This window comes from Nasonia vitripennis, chromosome 5 (genome assembly GCF_009193385.2).
Source record: "Nasonia vitripennis strain AsymCx chromosome 5, Nvit_psr_1.1, whole genome shotgun sequence".
NCBI lineage: Eukaryota > Metazoa > Arthropoda > Insecta > Hymenoptera > Pteromalidae > Nasonia > Nasonia vitripennis.
Window position 1 is genome coordinate 10,533,668 of NC_045761.1, and position 19,060 is coordinate 10,552,727.

At 46.1% G+C, this 19,060-nt stretch overlaps 2 protein-coding genes across 4 annotated transcripts in view; one reads left to right on the forward strand and one right to left on the reverse strand.

Moving 5' to 3' along the window:
* LOC100678312 overlaps positions 1 to 19,060 on the reverse strand; it is a 100,843-nt gene that overhangs the window by 28,715 nt on the left and 53,068 nt on the right. The window lies entirely within an intron of this gene.
* LOC100124144 (phospholipase A1-like) lies at positions 226 to 4,651 on the forward strand. The gene is made up of 6 exons (XM_001607962.6): positions 226 to 624; positions 952 to 1,197; positions 2,009 to 2,927; positions 2,989 to 3,252; positions 3,328 to 3,570; positions 3,992 to 4,651. Exons 3-6 carry the CDS (start codon positions 2,879 to 2,881, stop codon positions 4,567 to 4,569), a joined length of 1,134 nt encoding a protein of 377 aa, XP_001608012.1. The 5' UTR covers positions 226 to 624; positions 952 to 1,197; positions 2,009 to 2,878; the 3' UTR covers positions 4,570 to 4,651.

Sequence of the window (19,060 nt, forward strand, 5' to 3'; positions counted from 1 at the left end):
TATTTTCGCTGAAAAATCAAGCTATAGTAATAAGTTCTCATTGAAACCGTCGCGTCATCATTGTTGATTATAGCGTGTCAACACCGTCACTGCAGACCACACCGATATCATTATCCAAGTCTGCTTCGACTGAATTGCCTCCGCACGCTAATGTATTTTATTTTGAAACAAGACGCACGCTACAGATAAGAGGAGCTGATATTGCTTTATCGACGTGACAACTCTCAGTTAGACTAGAATCTTTGTGTAGACACTACTTACTTTTTCTCGTCTTTCAAACATAATAATCCACCATGAAATCCCTAGTATTAACTACTTTGTTACTTTATTACTGCAATATAAATGAGCTTTGTGCAGGAAATGCAGTGTTGTCGTTGAATAGTGATAACATAGACTTAGAGTACAACTTTAAAATAACGTTCAACGACACGGATTTGGACGTCGAGAAGGATATGCATTTCTTCCTGTACACGCGAGCTCATCCTGAAAATCCGCAACAGCTGTGGGTCGACAATGTACAAGCGTTGAAGGAGAGCTCCTTTAATTCCAGTAAGGCGACGAAGTTCATGACTCACGGCTATCAAAACACTTACCAAGGAAATAATTGCATAACAGTTCGCAGAGGTAGGTCATGTACATTTTAATTGCTTTACGACATTAACGCAGTTTCTGCTTTTGTTGCTGTTCAGTATTTGCTGGCTTTGAACTTCGTAATCGAATATACGATCGTTATTAACGTAGTTATATAAACGAAACATGTATATACATAGATAAAGATTCGATTTTATCACTTTACTCAATTATATTTTAAAGCGATAAGCAATAACGTCAGGCAGTAAAATATAGCTCCAAAGCCTACAAAACTGCATTGCAAAGTACTGTTAATAGCTTTATATAAATGGATGCTCTTTTGTGCGTAACCGAGCGACTATAACATTTTTTCGATAACAGCGTTTCTAGCGCGTGATGACTATAACGTCATTGTCGTCGATTGGGGCAACGTGGCGAAGCTACCCTACCTGATCTCGGCGGGCCGAATAAAGGCCTGTGGTGCCTACATAGCGCGAATGATTGGCTTTTTGGCGAAGCAAGGCGGCGCCGATCCGAACAATATGTCCCTGGTTGGCCATTCGTTGGGTGCCCAGCTGATGGGATTAGCCGGATATCAGGCACACGATAAAGTTGGTCACCTCGTCGGTTAGTTTGAAAATATGTTTTAGTTATAGACTGCTTCGCAGTTTCCATGCATAGTCAATCGAGCGGGGGAATTTAATACATGGGATGAAATAAGGGAATGCGTTATAAAATTTCTTTTTGAGACTTTCTATACCTTGTTAATTACTCTTGATTGATCTTGCAATGGTAATTCACTTCTTAATTGAATAATAAATTTTAGCATGAAACTTTTTTTTTGCAAATATCGAAAGGAACATTTTTTATTGAAAAAATGTAATTAAAATTTACATTCATATAGTCTAATGAAATATTGAATGTTTGCTGTAATTATTCATTACAAGTTATTAAAATGTTAAAATTAAACTAAAAAATGTAAACTCATTAAGGGGATGTAGGAGCTAAAGCTTCCGAAGTACGCCATGAGGTATTTCGTATTTCAAATGCCAAAAAAAGAATTTAAAGTCCAATTAACCTTTTTCTTTGGGTAGAATGATTCATTAAACTTAATAGAATGGCGCTGTGCTGTTTATATTGATGGGAATTCAAATAATAAAAAGTTTATTGGCACTAATTAGTTTTAAGGTTAGCGCTGAGATCGCACTAAGATTGCGTAAACACCCGTTCGTATTTCAAAACTTGTTAAAAAACTAAGAGTCTAATTAACAATTTCTCGCGGTAAAATGATTCTTTGAGTAAAACACTATTGCGCTCTGGTCTTGGTTTTTCATCACACGCTTTATTTAAAAAGTTTCATGGACCAGAAAAACAGTGTCTTTTAGATCTCACATCCCGTGGATAAACGAAATATTCACTACTGCTCTTGCATATTTAGGTCTAGATCCGGCGCGACCAGGCTTCATTAATGCAGCGCCGGGTCGTGGTATCTCATCATTGGACGCTCAGGTGGTAGAGATTATACACACAAATTCAAATTACTACGGGCTTGCTGAACCTCGGGGTCATCTTGACTATTACCCCAACGGTGGAGGCATCGATCAGCCTGGCTGCGTCGATGAGCCTAATCATAAGTATTACTGCGCCCACGACCGGGCCTATTACTTCTACGCCGAGGCAATTACGAGGCCTGAGGGACTCGTAGCTGTGAAGTGCAAGGACTACGAGGAGTTTCTGAAAGGAGGTTGCGATAAGAAAGATGTGCTGCCTTTTGCTGGTGCGTCGCACGAGGGAAAGCTAGGGAAGAAGGGCTCGTACTTTCTCAGGACCGCTGACACGGCACTATTTGGTTTAGGTCAAGAGGGCCTAAAGCCCGTAGAAATAGATTAAAGGGTATTATTTTTAAAAGCATAATGAGATCAAACGATTGCAAACAAAAATGTATCAGAGATTTTATTTTGACATTATTTATTTATAATAAAAATATTCGTGTTGATAAGATTGAATCGTTCAGTGCAACAAAACTTCAGTTGTAGCCAGAAGCTAACCCTTAATGAGCTAGAAGGATAGATTTTAACCGAACTATCCAAAGTTCTTGGAGTTTCCGCATTACTGATGCTTCCAAATACTTTCGTTCTATCTAATTATGAACGGTGGAGTCAATAAGTTCGAACTAACAATAACTTGTAAGTGATCGATTCTATCTATGCATATTACTTTTAACAAAAAATATAATTGTACGACGATAGCGGAGCATCGCCAGTTGAGGTGCGAATGATCGCCCAGTCGGTATAACGTCGCGTTCAACATGAACCCGACAACTTCGATCGTCCCGCTGTTCGTATTCTGCGGAACCGGTAAATATGGGATTCTGGGGGATGTTTTTGGGATTCTGTAACTCTCCTGCTTGGCATTAAGTTCTAGGGGATCTACCATCGGTAATGGAATCACCCTCGATGGACGACACTCCATCTGTGAACCTGACTTCAGACGGTGTAGTGATACAAGACGTACTATTTTTTTTGTACACAAAAAAGAATCCGAAAGTACCACAACAATTGTACTACAAAAATCTCACGATATTGAATCGGAGTTTCTTAAACTTTAGTCAGCCATTGAAAGTTGTGGTGCATGGCTGGAGAAACAATCACACGAGTGATATCGGCACACTGCTTCGCAAAGGTAATTATATTTAGTTTCATATACACGTGACACTAGATCATCACAACCAGCTTATATTTCTGTTTTCATTAACAGCGTTTTTGGATCACGGCAGCTTCAACGTACTTTCGGTGGACTGGGGCAAAATAGCCTACGAAAATTATCTCTACGCTGCGAATAGAGTAAGCGCAGTGGGTGCTCTCGTAGGCGAGATGATTGATTTCTTGGTGGACATGGGCTCTGATCCAAGAAACATCTCTGTGGTGGGTCACTCGTTAGGAGCACACGTTGCTGGACTAGCGGCGCTTCAGGCAGACGCTAACATCAGCCATGTAGTTGGTCAGTTATATGTCAATCGCTAATTTTTCTCTGGCCTGCCAAAGCATATTCTTTTCTCCACTGGTCAATTAACATCAGTATCGTCGATGTAAAACATATCCAGCGAGTAGTTAAGCTATGTTCAAAGAGCGTATAATTACGACAGACACATACAAACAAATCGATAAAAGCAAGTAACATTGTATCGCACTATTACAATGTGCATACGTTATCTTAATGTCAAGTCCAAGCGTTTATTGACGACCGTGGAAAGTAGACTTTTAAACGATAACTATGGTCTTCTGATGTAAGCAATTTTTTCGCCTAAAGATAACACGCGAGTGAACTACTTCAGTGATCAAAATTCAAAAAATATTCTTTTTGCATTCGACCATTTGCAAAGCGACTCCAGCTAATAAACAATCGCAACGTCATTTTTCAGGTCTGGACCCAGCGGGTCCTGGCTTTCGTTTAGTGGGAACGGATGGTCGTATCAGTACCAAGGACGCCAATTATGTCGAAATCATCCACACATGCGCTGGTAATTTGGGCGTTCGTCGTCCCTTAGGCCACGCGGACTTTTATCCCAATGGCGGAGGTCCCAGGCAGCCGGGATGTGGCGCTGATCTCATCGGCTCGTGCGCCCACAGTCGATCTTACAAATACTACGCGGAGTCGCTAAAGGATCCTGATGCCTGGTATGCAATCATGTGCAACTCGTCGAAAAGTTTCGATGCGGGCGAGTGCGAGGGCAACAATATCCAACCCTTTCCCAGGTGGAAGGCGGACTACCACAAGCCACCTGGCATTTATCAGCTCAGAACCGCGTCGTCTTCGCCATATGGTCTCGGAATAAATGGCACCGTACCAACCATGAACGAGACTTTGATCAGCGAAATACAATCGATACCTGGAAACGTTGCGGAAGCGATCGCAGAAACCGCTAATTCTGCTGTTACGACAGCAGTGAATGTCGCTAATAAGACTGCAAATGCAGCAATATCGATTGTAAAAGGTTAGGATAGGTATTTTTAGTAAAAGTGATGACCTTTAAGTATGTATCACATACCAGTAAGCATGAAACACGGCGTTTTTTCCATTATTCAACTGTTTCCCTTTTTTAAGCGAGAGTCTGTGATGATAAACTTTATGAAGCAAATATAATATTTGGGCAGCGTGTTTGCCTCGGTATAAGGTTCCCATTACAGAGTAAATTATCTGTACATGCGTCTGCGTACTTGGAAAATTTCGCGTTGTAAAACAGTCTTGCGCTATCAGCGTCAAAATGCAAGTTCGTTGTACGGGATAATTTGTCGAAAATTACATCTTGCGACAAAGCTTTTATACTCGAGCCAGAAAAGCTCGATGAGTACCAAAAGCAAGAGTGACGAGAGTGCACTAAAAGTAGGAAAAATGGAAGAAAATAATGATGTGCGTCAAGTAATTGTGAAGTGTTCCTAGATGAGGTATTTCATTTGTATGAATTCCAAAATTCGTACGTTACGAAACTGAAGCAAATACCTATTATTACATACACACTCGACTCTCCAGCCTCTTGCTTATACGCGTCGCACTTCAAGTGCACAGCAGGATTTTCATTTCATGAAAATTTTACACCCTCGTAAATTTCATCAGCCCCCCCCCCCCTCTCCCACTCCAAATTTTCGCCGCGTACGAGCCCGCGCCTTAACGGGAAAGCGTTATGATTATATGCGCGTTCGTTCGCGTGTGCATAGCACATGCACGCGCGCAGGAGGGAAATCGCACGCGATGCATCATATCGACCGGTCGCGAACGTTCGGCTGCTCCACAGCGTTTTATAGGACTGTAAATTGTGCATTATATGCGCGCCGGTAGGTGGGCTCGAGAGAGCATAAGGGGGAAGGGGTTTATAATAATGCGAGCGAGAGTCAACTCGAGCGCGTATAATAAATTGACTTTAAAACGAAACGACTGCACAGCAAATAATAACTTTCTATGAGAGTTGCTGGCGAAGCGCGCAGTAGCAGAGCGAGTTATATCGCTGGCGCGAAATCGACTCGGTTACAAATAAATTAAGGTGATTACTGTGCGGCTCGAGTGGGATTACGGAATATAACACGCAGTTCGCGCGATGCCGTCTGCGTTGGCTCAATTGAAAAACAGAGTATGGTTTGTTTCGATAGCTCATGGTCCCGTTTCTGGTTCGCCCCTCGGATATGGCGTTTTAGGTGGAACGAGCCGAGTGCGATAAATCGCACACGGCTAATTGAAGCGGCAAGAAGTAGACGAGATCTCTGAAATACCGTTGGCCTCCTTTCGGCGTTAAACAATTACGACTCTTCACTCGTAAAGACTGGAAAAAGGCTGGACCATCGCAGAGAGCTTCTGGCGCGGAAAAGCTCAGAGAGCTGGTCGTACACGTATAGCTGACCGCGGAGTGAGAGGGTCTCTGTCAGTGCCGCCGCTATACGACAGAGACAAAGGACCGGAGAGTGCGAGCGAAAGCCTTTGTCCCGGCGCGCGAACCTGCAGCGCGACGGCGACTCGCGCCGGTAAATAACAATAAAACTCTATTAATGTGGTAGTAGTACCAGTAGTTACCAACGTTGGCTAGACGCCAGGGAGGAGAAGGAGAAGGAGGAGGAGGATGAGGGAGAGAGAGGGAGGACGGCATACCAGCCATAGACATTCAGCCTTCTAGGCTCAGATGTATATAGAGCACTTGCGCGAGGTATGCTGCTCTAGTGCCGGTAGATTACAAAGGCAGCAGGGGAGGGGGGAGTCATACGAGCTTCCGAAAATGCAATGTTGCGCATGATGTATGCGTGCGTGGTTGAGCGCAGAGCGAGCGATAAAGCGGATGCGGCCAATGGCAGCCGGCTGGACCCTCCCGACTCGCGCTATGGTATTTTGCGAGAAAGCGTGTAATGGAGATTTCGCGCTCGCGCGAGCGGTAGCTTCTGTTTGTTTATTTGTTTGTTTGACTGCCCGTCTGTCCACATACGCGCTTGTTTGCTTGTGTACGGGAGATACGCTGCAGGGATACATTTTTGGCGCGGCTATACTGTTGCGCCTGAGCGCTCCATTGTTTTGCCAAGAGGCGTGGATCGATTGTTTGCGTCGGTATTACATGCTGTGCAACGTATCGAAATTTTTTACAGTAATATAGAGAGAATGGCATTTCCGCTATAAATATATTTTCGCATCTTACACACACTTATTTCTTCATCAAGGTCTACTGCATTAGGATTAGGAGCGCGCACAATTTGTTCTCGCTTAATAGCGCCTTCCCACACAATCAGCCGCCTCGAGCAGCAATCCCAGAGAGATAAGAGAAGAATAAGGTTACGCGTCCTCTATCCAGATCTCTCCCGGCCAGCGCAGCCCCTCCTCAATCTCGCCGGGTGAGAAAAGCAGAAAGGCAAAGAAACGAGCAGTGTGCTATATACGATGCGCAAGGGCGTGAAAATCCTAGCTCTCTCTCTCTCTCTCTCTCTCTCTCTCTCTCTCTCTCTCTTTCTCTCTCTCTCTCTCTCTCTCTCTCTCTCTCTCTCTCTCTCTCTTCTCCGAGTCCATTCTTTAAACGCGCTAAAATTTTCTGGCTCCGCCGGCGGGGCATCAATCCTACTTCGAAGGGATGCTATCGCACGCGCGCCTTTCTTTTTAAATCCCCCGCCTTCCTTCGCGGCCAGTGCTCCGCCGCTGCTGCTGCTGCTGGTGGTTGCGTGCGAGCATTAAGGGATGAAAGGATTTGGCCTCGACGTATTTTGCCTGTAATCCGAACTATTCTCCTTGCTTTTTTTTCGCGTTCTGCGAAGACAAGAGAGAAAAGCCACCGCCAAGCAAGAAGGAAAAGTTGGGAGGCCAAGGATATAGGGGTGGCAAAGTCGAAGCGTGAGTTGCTACATTGCGGGGGATGTTTAAGCCGACAGATTTAAGCGATTTTCCAAGCGGAGATTAAGGATCGTTTAGTGGAGGAAAGAGAGAGACTCGGTCGTTATTTTGACGCGAATCTCGACGGCTCTCTGATGTATTCGCTTTCTTCCTTTCTCCGGGCGCTTTTTGTGCGGGACGATGATATGACGATGGGCCGAAGCGGAGGTTCATCTTTTGTAATGTAGAGGAGGGATCAAAGTATTTGCGCCTTAGACTTTCCTTCGATATACACTTTCATTGTATTCGTCGTCGGCAGTATTCTTTTCAAAGTATATATTCCACGAAATTTTCATCGCATATTTACATCGATGAAACAGAAAATATCGATCACCCAGCATACAACCGCTCGTTTTTCTCGAGCCTTTTCCGTGAATCCTCGGTAAAACGCTAAAACCACTGCACTGAGCGTTTACGTCAAGGGCATCTCGATCCCAAAGTCGCTTGAAAAATAAAGAACTCCCGAGCGCGTACGTCTTTCGCAGGTTGTACAAATCATCTCGAGCGGGTTCGCGCGTAGTCTCTCCGCGGGGGTAGTGATACCAGCCGACCGTATATCTTCGCGCTCGTTCTTCTCGCCCTCCCTATAATGACAATTTATTTTACACACGATCTTCGCGTAATTCTTCCGTCGTATAAGTTTAAATGAAAGGGGAATTACGTAGGTAGTCGTTTATTGAATCTCCACGGAACATATAAGTTTCCGAAAGTTCTGGCGGCTGTCGAGAGTAAATTTCGGAGCTTCCCAAACTGATCAGAATGTATATGCGGCTCAGGGATTTTATCACCGCGAACGACTAATCCTTTGCAATTCCATTGCATCTCGTGCACCTGTTGCTGTCGCAAGTCGCGTGTCGCCTTCTCTTGAGATGCTCTACTTGATGCTGTATAGCGCGTATAGTCTCTTACGTTCCGTGTATGTGTGTGTGTGAGTGGTATACAGTAAGCTTGAATATCGCGGCGTTATTAAAATTCATTGGATTCGAGTCGTGTGCAGGACGCGAGGAGATCGGGCGAAGCTCTCCAATGAATAATAAACGCTCGCCTTGATTGATTTTGCGGAGCGCGGGCGAGTGCGCGAGCCGGAACTCGGCGAGGGCTTACTTGGCGATTAACTTGTTCGATAAACATTGGTGTTTTTGAAAGCGGGGAACGGAGTGCAAACTAGTGCATTAGAGATTTGGTTATCCAAAGAAAACACATTCCGCGATAAGAGCAGCGAATTGATCTTTCCATTTTAATAATACTCGCACTTTTTATTTGAGAAATATGTATAGAGAGATAAATTGGGGGAGGGGGAGGGGGAATGGGGCGAGGACAGAGAACAACGAAGTCAAGGCAGGTAATTAATAGGGAGTGGCCCGTTAGCGCTTTATAAGATTGAGGGTGTTCAACACCGGTATCGTCCTCTGGGCAATTTATCTCGAATTTATTGTACCGCGACGAAAAAGTATCTCGCTTTTAGCTCCGAGCAGCTCGTACAAACCTCGTAATTCAAACATCAGCTACAGAGTATATAATGTTTCACAGAAAGCTTCTTCCATTTATATTGCAATCAGAATTTAAAGAAAAAAACGCGATAATTTTCAGGTTCCTGTACACCACTTGCTTTTACGAATGCGTTTAAAGTCGTCATCTACTCCAACTTCCGCACTACTTTGACGCGTCTCTCATTTCTTCGCCAGCATGCGACTGCTTTCCTCTCGAAGTCTCTCCGTACTTTCACGCTTTCGTTTCACGTCGGATGACAGCCAATTTTTATCCCGGTGATTGCATTTGCAATTCCGATGCGCGACTCCTTTTTTTGTCCTCCAGCCTCGCGCCTCTATACTGCCGCCCGTTTTCCGTCTGTCTAGGAGCCATCGATGACGCGAATAACTGCACGCACCCGGCAGAGTTTAATAGGAGGCGCGCGAAACGCTCGCGGAAATCGAGACGTGATCTGAGAAATGAAGAAGGCGCTTCTGGCGCTTGCAAAGGCGCGAGTCCTCTCGCTTATTTTTTCCGGATCGCGGATGCCGGAAATTTTTATTCGTGTGCGCGCGCCTCTTCGTCTCTCGTCGGGCTAAGCAAATCCTCTCGCTGGCAGGCGACGGGTTTTCTCAAGAAGTTCTCGGGGAGTCGATCGCTTCCTCCCCTCTTCCTCTCCGTTATGCCGGGAGGAAATGAACACCTCGTTCTGGATAAGGATAAGAGCATTGACGACGAAAGATATATCGCTATTAATTCGAACGAAAGTGTAAGAACTCGGCGTAAAACTGACGCAGGCTATAAGTCGAGAAGAATTTATCCCGTTGAGATTCAGCTTACAAATAGGGTAAATTTTCATATTTTCGAGTGGAAATTTAAATTTGAAATCGAGCTTCTCATACAATGCAAAGTAAATGTTTATGCTAACAAAGAATTATAGCCCCGGCGCGCGAAGGGAGCAAATAAACGAGCGAACTTTGTGAAATTACGATCTCGAAAAAAAGTCTTATATAGGTGCACGCAATAATACTTCTCTGCTTGCAACTTCAAACTTCCGCATCCTTATCAATTTTTCTCGCATAACGCAATCTCCTCTTCAGCGGCAATTACCAGCGCTGCAAACAAACGCCCACAGCTCTCTTTCTCAGGAAGAAGTATACAGAGCGTCTTATGCAATACAATGCAGCTCTCGTGAAACTTGCAGCCATGTCTGCGGAAAAGTAGCAATAATAGCCGCTGCGAGGATTCGTAACTTTTGAAAACATGATTCCGTCCTTTTAAGGAGCAATTAATTTCGTAGCCGCAGAAAGAGGAGGCGAGGGAGGGAGGGAGGAAGGAAGAAAGTGGCGCCTCTGGCCTCTGCACAGACAGTCAAATTAAGTGGCGCCGCGCGCGCTCTATCCTTTTGTAATTACATCAGGGAGCCGGTACTTGGCGCTACCGCGCGGCTCGCGAGAGTGGGAGAGTGTGAATTTACTTTCTCCCCACTGGCCCGCTTGCTCTTTTTCCACAACTGTCGGCTACACTCTGTCGGGCCTTCTTCCGCGTATAATCTCATTGCTTCTGCGCTTTGTGCGCGCACGAGATTTCTATTCATATAGATAGGCGAATTCTTGGCGCGAGGTCAAAGTAAGTAGATTTTCGCGGTGTATTATTCTTTGTTAACGTTGAGACCTGTGTGCGTAGAATTTTTTAATGCAGGATGCGGCATGGATTTCAGGTCGTAAAAAATTCCTAGGGTGCGCTGAAATTTTTTTTCCGAGCTATAGTTATTCAATTCAGTAAAATTACATCGCGCGTCATCTGTCGCATGAAGAGGACAGAAAAAAACAAAAAAACCATACAGGTACCGCATTGTGAAGCCTGCCAACACAACTCTCTCGACCGACCGAACAAGCTCCCAAACTTTGCTCGCAGTGCGCACTCAGCCCGTCATAAACAAGGCAAAAATGACAGACGTACAGTATATATGTATAGGACGCTAGACGAGGGCGAAATTCCAGGGCATTGTTGGCTCGCGCGTCACACGCTCCTCTCCCTCTCCCGATCGAGAAACACAGCCGGCTTTTCTCGCGCTCGCGCGCGCGTGTGTACGCCCATTTACAAAATTGACCTGTCAATTACGCGAAATGCGCAGCGGCTGCAGCCCCCTTTAACTTGTAATGCGAGTCTTGTCGGCTGACGCCGCGGCGAGACCGCCCTATTCGTGTATCGACTCCCGTCACGGCGCAATAATTCACTTATGGGGCGGAGGAGCGCAGAAGAGAGCGGGCATATACCGACGGCGAGCATCACTATACTATACTTTCGCTGTATAGCCGTAGCGCCGAGTCCGAATAATCGTATCTCGCGGAAAATTGTTTTCCTCCCACATATACGGCACCGATGATGCTGCTCGCGTCGCCCATTATCCTTCGGCTATTTTTACTCCGTTCTGATGCGGCCGTGTACGGAACGTCGATTATGACCGACTGATTGGCTGAATTTTTCATGCGCACTGGACTATTACGCCGGGGAGCAGCGCGAGATTGCCAAACTTTTCGTACTCCTGTGAGTTATTTATTTCGATCGATCGATTACACGTGAAAACAGTCAAATTACATTTATGAAGGAAGTGGGAAAAGGTATGAGTAGTCGGGTTCTTAAATAAAAAATGCAACAATTTCGCGGTTAAACTAAATATAAACAGTAAATTGCTTAGGCATAAAAACCCTCACGGAACAGAGGGAAAAGCCTGAACAAGCTAGTGAAATAGAAATTATTTATTGATCAAGTAAATTAATGAATTTATGTAAGCATAAAATACAAAAGTCAAAACTTATTATCTAATTTAACTTACGCAGTGGATAATCGATCCTTATATTTACAGAGCGCTCGCTTACCTAATATTTCGGGGATCAGCCCCTACAATAACGCCGCAAATCGCAAATATCGGTGCGCTGTACGTGACGGACCACCCTCTCTTCTGGGTAGATTGTCGATCGAGAAGATGGAGATATCCCGGGGTGGCAACGCCCAGCACGTCACAGGGCCCCGACGTCTCGGAAACGGGTCCTGCCCTCGCTCCGTGAACGACTTGAGACGACTCGTCGAGTCGTCGCGACCGGGACCTATAGCGAAGATTCGCTATGCGATGACAGCACGCTTATGTCTCGCCCACACGGAATTACAGGCACTTTATTTACACGAATTATAGAAATAAGGGAGGAATCACACGCGAGTGATTCACTAACAAATATAATTCAAATTACAGCGATTACTACAGGCACAATACAAAAGCTACACGAGAATAGAGGTAGGCTTCGGATCACACTGCTCTCGATCGATGCCGAAACGAATCTGACGCTCTTGCGCGCACTAATCGATCTCAGACCGCAGAAGGGCTTACGCATGCGCTCTTTCTTTTCTTGGTGCGCCATAATTAACTCGTCATCAAGAGGCGCGAGAATCAAACCGTGCTAGGTGATACATATTTTATGCGGAGACGTATAATACGCGAACAACACGATTATAGTCGCATTGGGTAAAAGCAGGAAGGGATTTTCTCATTGCCAATTTTTCCATTCGAGAGAGCTGAAAAACTCGCACACAAGCACGCAAATCAACAAATCGATATCGGCCGAGTTCTGAGCGCGCTAATTCGAATTCGAAATAAAGGGAACGTAGTCGCAGTGACAGGTCCTGCGCAGACAAAAAATCCCGATAATAACGAACGCTGCAAACATCGCATCTCTCTCTCTCTCTCTCTCTCTCTCTCTTTCGCGTGCGCTGCGCCAGTCGTGTTCTCGCGCATTTGTTGTACGAGAGCGAGAGAGAGATGGCGCGAGAACGGAAACCCCTTTGTAGGTCCGCAGTAGCCCGCGGGTAAATTCAACGGACGGCGTTGCAGCACACAAGGCTGCTGAAAGCCGTCGGCGGCGCGCCTTTCAATTACCGCGACGCCCTCAGTCGGCCTTAATTAGATCAGGTGGCCCCCGGAGACGCGAGCGCGCGCGCGGCTGTCTGATTTGTCGATAATGCTCAGCACGCACTGCAGTGTGCGTAACGAGCGACGCAGCGGAGGTGGAGCTGGAGGAGGTTCGCTCGCGAGAGGGAACAGCGCTACATGCGCGCTTACAAGTGTAGCGAGCTCTCTGCGCAAATGCACAAAGGCTTGGCTACAAGAGTACAAATAGCCGAGGCCAGACCGAGCGTGTGAGATCTCGCGGATGCTGCAAATTGCACGACAAATAGGTCTCTGATACACGGCTTCCTTGAGGCGCTTCTGTTGCGGAGACGCGTGCACGCGCGTACGTAGGAATTACTTTGCAATCAAGTATTAAAGACTTTGACTCGCAGTGGAAAACCTCGTCGTTTTTATTATTCAGGTAAGATTATAGCAAATATAAGACGGTTCAAGCAGTTAGCCTAACGAAGCAGTTCTGGTATAGCTGGCACACAGCTATATACGTTCCCCGCGCAAACAATGATTAAGTGCGTAGGCGCCACCTATCGTCGCTGGCCAGAGACCAGAGATTCGTCAAACTCAAGAGTCAAGCGGCATGCCAAGCGGTGGCGGAAGGGCCCGTTCAAGACTGTTTTATTTTACTTCTGCTAAAATCGTGCTATAGGTGTTAAGGAGTGGCGGAACTTTTTTCTCCGTGTGGATACGTTGAACAAGTTTGTTTATTAAAAAATAGCGCAACGACAAGATATAACAAGCGTGTTCCTTCTGGACCAAATACATACCAATCAGGGCTTCGCTAATTTCGCAGCATTCCATCGAGAAGGGAAAGGTGTTCCCCAACAAAAGCTCTTTAATTAAAAGGAAACGCGGTAGAAAAAAACAATTCAATTTGCCAGCGCTGTACGGCTGTGCACTGCATAACAGCAACCTTATTGATGTAGGCATTCGGCGCGCGCTAGATTAGAAAGTCGTAAACAAATGAAACGCGTTATTGCGACTTGCCGTAGCAGTAGTAGGTTTCGAGTAAATCTGCACTGCGGCACACTTCCTACTCATAAAAGCCACGGTGAATTCATATACGTCAGGGTGATATCGCAATTTTATTTCACGTGCTTCTGTAGTCCTTCTTTGAGACTGACGTTCTTGTTTTGATCAACCAAGAGAAAAAAGTGTTAAGTGCTCGTTACCGCACACGTTTTGATTCCCCTGTAAATCTCTGAAAAAGCGCTCCGTTAATGATCACCAGCTTCGAACAAACGAAGTACACTTGTAGATCTTCACGAGCAGCATTTTGTCATTCGTTCAGCAACGCGCAGGAGCTGCACTAACGCAACAACTTCGAGTAGCTCAAGACTAAGTCAGTTTTGCTGCTTTCGCGGGTAAAAGAGGTCGAGTTCCAGTGAGCGCACCAGCGAAACATATAGAAAAGTCGAGCGGCGGCAAGACGAGGGCGAAAAAAACGGAAGCAGCAGCAGTAGTAACAGAGCACGAGCCAGAAAGAGGACGAGAGAGAGAGCGAGAGAGAGAGAGAGAGAGAGAGAGAGAGAGAGAGAGAGAGAACGTGCAGGGAAGAGAGAAAGGTAGAGAGACAATGCAAGCGCTTCAACAATAGGTCGGCGGAACGAGGTGGTAAGATGAAGTGGAAAAAGCAGATAGGAGTGAAAGAGCGCGTAAAAAGGGAGAAAAAGAGGAAGCGAGAGGTAGAGGAGTAGGGAATGTTACTGGGCGAATGATGAGTCCCGGACGACTGTAGCGTCGACGACGACAACGAGGCGACGAAGCGCCAGCGTAGTCTCGGTACCATTTAACATGTGGCTGAATAGCCATCTGGAAGAATAGCTGAAAAGGTCCTTGTCGCTTTTTCTTGCTCTCCACCTATTCCCTCTCGTTGTCCTGTGTAAAATCTCCAGGAGAGCGCAGTCGAGCTTCCGACGCTGCTGTGTGTATACGAAATTCTCGTGTATACTGCTGCTTCGAGAACTCGAAAGGAGTATTTGCATAGTGATTCGTTGGTTTCTCCTCGTCCATAGAAAGTGTTTGCAATTGACCGATAATTTTCCAAAAAAAGCAATCATGCTTTTTTTCTACAATAATTTTATCAGGGTTTCCTCTTATCCGAGTTCAAATAACCCAAGTTGAACGGATTTTTTTTGTTGGATAAAAAAATTTGCATGAAATTTTGTGATATCTTGAAATTGTGGCTCGCTCCGCGTATTTTCACTGCACGAAGTCCGCATTGGGAGTCGCTCGACTGGAGCTCGCGTGTTGTTTCTACGTGACACGGTATGTAAACTTTCTGTTTCCGCGTCCGGAAAATTTCAGCCAAACAGTGTTTAATTACAAGTCCACGGGTGTGCGGGGCGATATTTTCCGTGAAATATTTATCATCTAAATACAGAACGCATATTATAACAATCGAGCGCGACCGAAAATTAAACAGAATATATAATAAAGCACGGTCCCGCATGCTTTGTGACTTTATTATGCAAATATCATGTTTTTTTCTGGCGATATACGTGACATTCTCTTATTACTCCGCGTTATAGCTGCCGTGCTATTGTGCGCGAGCAGAACAAGCTGAAAAAACTTGTGCTTACTTCGCACAACCTAGGAGAAAATCACGACATACTGCGCAGTGTAACTAGCGCGGGACAATCTCGGTGGACCGGTTCCTTGTCGTGTTCTTCCTGCGGCAAATACGTCGAGGATGACGCCGCACTTTTTTTCGAATACAGGGCTAAAAAAAATCACGCGTCCGCTGTTATTTCGCAGCATCATCGCCGCCGCCGCCGCCGTGAGCTGACGACGGAAACACCCGAGCTTTTATATAAAAGACGCCGACGCGTTCGCTGGAGGACAAATTTATTAACGTTTGAAATAAAACTCAAACGTACGTTAACAATATTACTCACCCAACGCGTATCGATTTTCGAACAAAAGGAATTGTTTGCACGCGCTTTTGTACATCCAGCCCATAAATCGGTGCAACTCGTTTACGAACATTTACACGTTGAATTGCAAAGTTGTTATTCAACCCCTATATGTGCAGGTTGAGGGCATAATATTTACGCGGAGCCAAAAGCGCGCATGGTAGGTACGGCGCACACATTGCACCGTGAAAAAACAACGCTTACGACAAAACAATCAAATTAAAAACAAAGGCTCCGTTGAATAAGCAATAAAGTCAGTCGTCGGCGCGCCGTATTTTCCCGCGCAGCCAGTAATGCAGACCGACAGCGGGCGCTTTGGAACTACAGCGGCGCGCAGTTTTCTCCGTGTCCAAAAAGCCGAATTTTCCCGCTGGAAAAATGCGCTCGCATATTGCGCTCGCGAGCCAGCAGCATAAAAAATGTAGTTCGCTATGCGATGCAAAGAACAAAAAGCATTATTTTCCTTCTCTGTTTCGGCGACGGGGCGAGCGCGGGGGACAAGGTTCTCGCAAAAGCAAACGGAAGTTGGGCTTTTAACGAACGAATTCATGCCGCGCGCGCTTGGGAGCTTTGTGAGCACGAATTGAAAAGCAAAGCTCCACAGGGAGTAGGCGGTTCAAAACGGAGCAAAAAAGGAGCTTGCAAAGTGGGCGCGCAGCATGGGGTAAATAAATAGAGCGTTGTGCGGAATGCAAATTCAATTTCCGCGAGATAATATTTGCAGAGCAGGGACATGAGAGCGGAGTAAAACATAACTCAAAGGAAATCGACTGGCACGGCGTGTACTGATAAAATCATGGCTCACATTATGGCTTTGCCGCGCGTGTATCTCTTTTGCGTCACGCTCTTGGCATGGACACCTCTCGTTTGGCCCGTTTATTAAACCGATTCTATTTGGAAGTAGGCGGACTGGTGCTCCATATATTATCGGCAAATTTCGTGGGAGTTTACCGTGCGAGCTCTCCACTGCACGAAGGAAGGCTAGCGCCGGAATCATGCCAGGCCGCAGCGTTTCCGATCGATGCGATTGAGAAATTACGAACGTTCAGAGGGCACTCGACTATGCGAGCATAATATGTACGCTTCTGCATACGAGCCTTCGAGTGAGGTCGGTATTTCGTTCATCGTCCACTATCTGCGCGCCTTTGATCGCGGATTAATTGTCTTCAATTTTTGAGGCCCGTTTCGGGATCATAAATTCAGCGGTGCGCATTCCAGACGAGACGTTATATTTTCCCGCAACAATAACAGCCGATCGCGAGGAAATGAGCAGCCACTTCGCCGAAGCCAAGCCCATTAAACTCATACGACACAAGTCTTACTGCTGTAGCTCCCCAACGCCGCGCAAAGTCGCGGGACTACGTTTCCCGGAAATAACGGCGCCCGACTACTATAGCCGACTCTGCGTCTCCCGCGCGTGCTGATCTCGCATCCCGGCCACTCGACGCCGGCAGGCTTTAAGTAGCCGATAGAAATGCATAGCGGCGTATCCTCAGCGAACTGCAGGGAGGAGCGAGTAGTTTGAGACTCTGCTAGCGGGTGGGCGGACGACTCTGTGTGTGTGCGAGCGAAAGAAAGGGATGGGACCTGGACGCTGGCTCTTGAATTTGCGAGCGCTCGTGCGCGAGGAAGAGTCTCTCTGCAAATTAAGCTCTGTTATGTGCTTGCGCGGTGTGAGCTGTTAGGAGACAGGGCAAAAAGTTTACTGTACAGCGATCGTACTGCAGTGTCGCACGGCAGTGCTACACGGAAATTAGCTTTGCTTGATTAGAAAATTACCGATGTTAACATCGTCGTCTGTCTACTGATTATCAGTACAGTCGGAACCAGAACGCGGTACCCTAATTGTAAGTTCTGATAATTTGAATCATTGGTTTTAATCATAGCATTACCCTTTTCATTAAAATAAATGACAAACCTCAGTTCGTACTTCAGCCGAATTCACAACAGCGACCCAAATCCTTCTCTTGTCCAAAGTCATTCATTCGCCGCCGTTTTCCCACCCCCGAATCTCGAAATTACATCCATATAGCACGAGTCGATACCTCGTCTACTCGTGCCCTCTCACGTCGCTTCATCCAGCACTGCAGTGCGAAATTGAATTATTCGCGTCGAACACGGCGTCCGAGGCGGAGCGGAATTAATAGTTTTGGTCCGAAAAGGAAAAGCGGAGCTGCTCGAAGGCATGGATACTGCAGCCGAGCAGTATATCAGATCCCGCTGCCTGGGCCAAGCCGGTAATATACAGAGCCTGCGGGGGCTCGGTCACTCGCCTGTTTAGGCTGACCGTCTGTAATAAAGCCTTCTGCATCGGACCGGAGCTGTTCGAGGTCTTCGAGAAACGATACGTCAGCGGGACACCGGGGAGTAGGGGATCTCAACTGGGCTTTAATATAATTTCCCCGAACTCGTCATTTCGTGAAACACAATTCCTGAAAAGGTCTTTTCGAAAGTATTCATATAAGATAGCTCCGTGTCAGACGATTGGGTGTTTTAGGTGTAGTAACTGATTCAACCGCTAGTAACCGCATAATACAAAATCGACAGCGGCTCTTCGCGAATTTGAATTTCGTCTGTGCAGCAGCAGCAGACACAGTAGTCGTGTGTAACGCACGGAAACAGCAGCGGTAGCATCCGAGAAGAGGTAAATGGATCGATTTAAATTCAATTGGGGGAAAACTCGATCTAAATTACATCGACGCTTAAACATCTACTCCTCCGTAGCAGCTATACTGCTTTAGTTAAACAGAAACAAGCGGATTCCGGCGCAGAAGAACGAACCAGATACTCTCGACCCAGAGAAGGAGAGATAAGACGAGAGAAGGAACCGTGGCCAAGGACGAGACTTTTTCGCGCACGAGGGTTTGTACTCGGATTAGCAATTCTATTGCTGATATTCGTTGCCAGACGCTATTTGCACACGCCTAATGGAAAAGATTGTTTCTTTTTCTCGCTCGGTGATTGAAAGTTCGATCCATCTACTTTTGTTCGGATCTTTTTCTCTCTCATTTTTTTCAGTGCATTCCTACAAAGGGAGAACGGGAAATTAATTTGAAAAGCCTTTTACCTCGCAGCGCAGGCTAACGCTCGATTTAATCCTATAACCAAAGTTGTATCAATTATTCCCTTCCCCCGCGCTCGCGTTTCTGCAGTTATCTTTCGCTTTTGGCCCTGCGGATTGTTTCTCCCTCAGTTGCTCCGGCGCACGCGACTGCGTTCTTTTTTCGATGCCAGTAGTAAAAAATGTCGT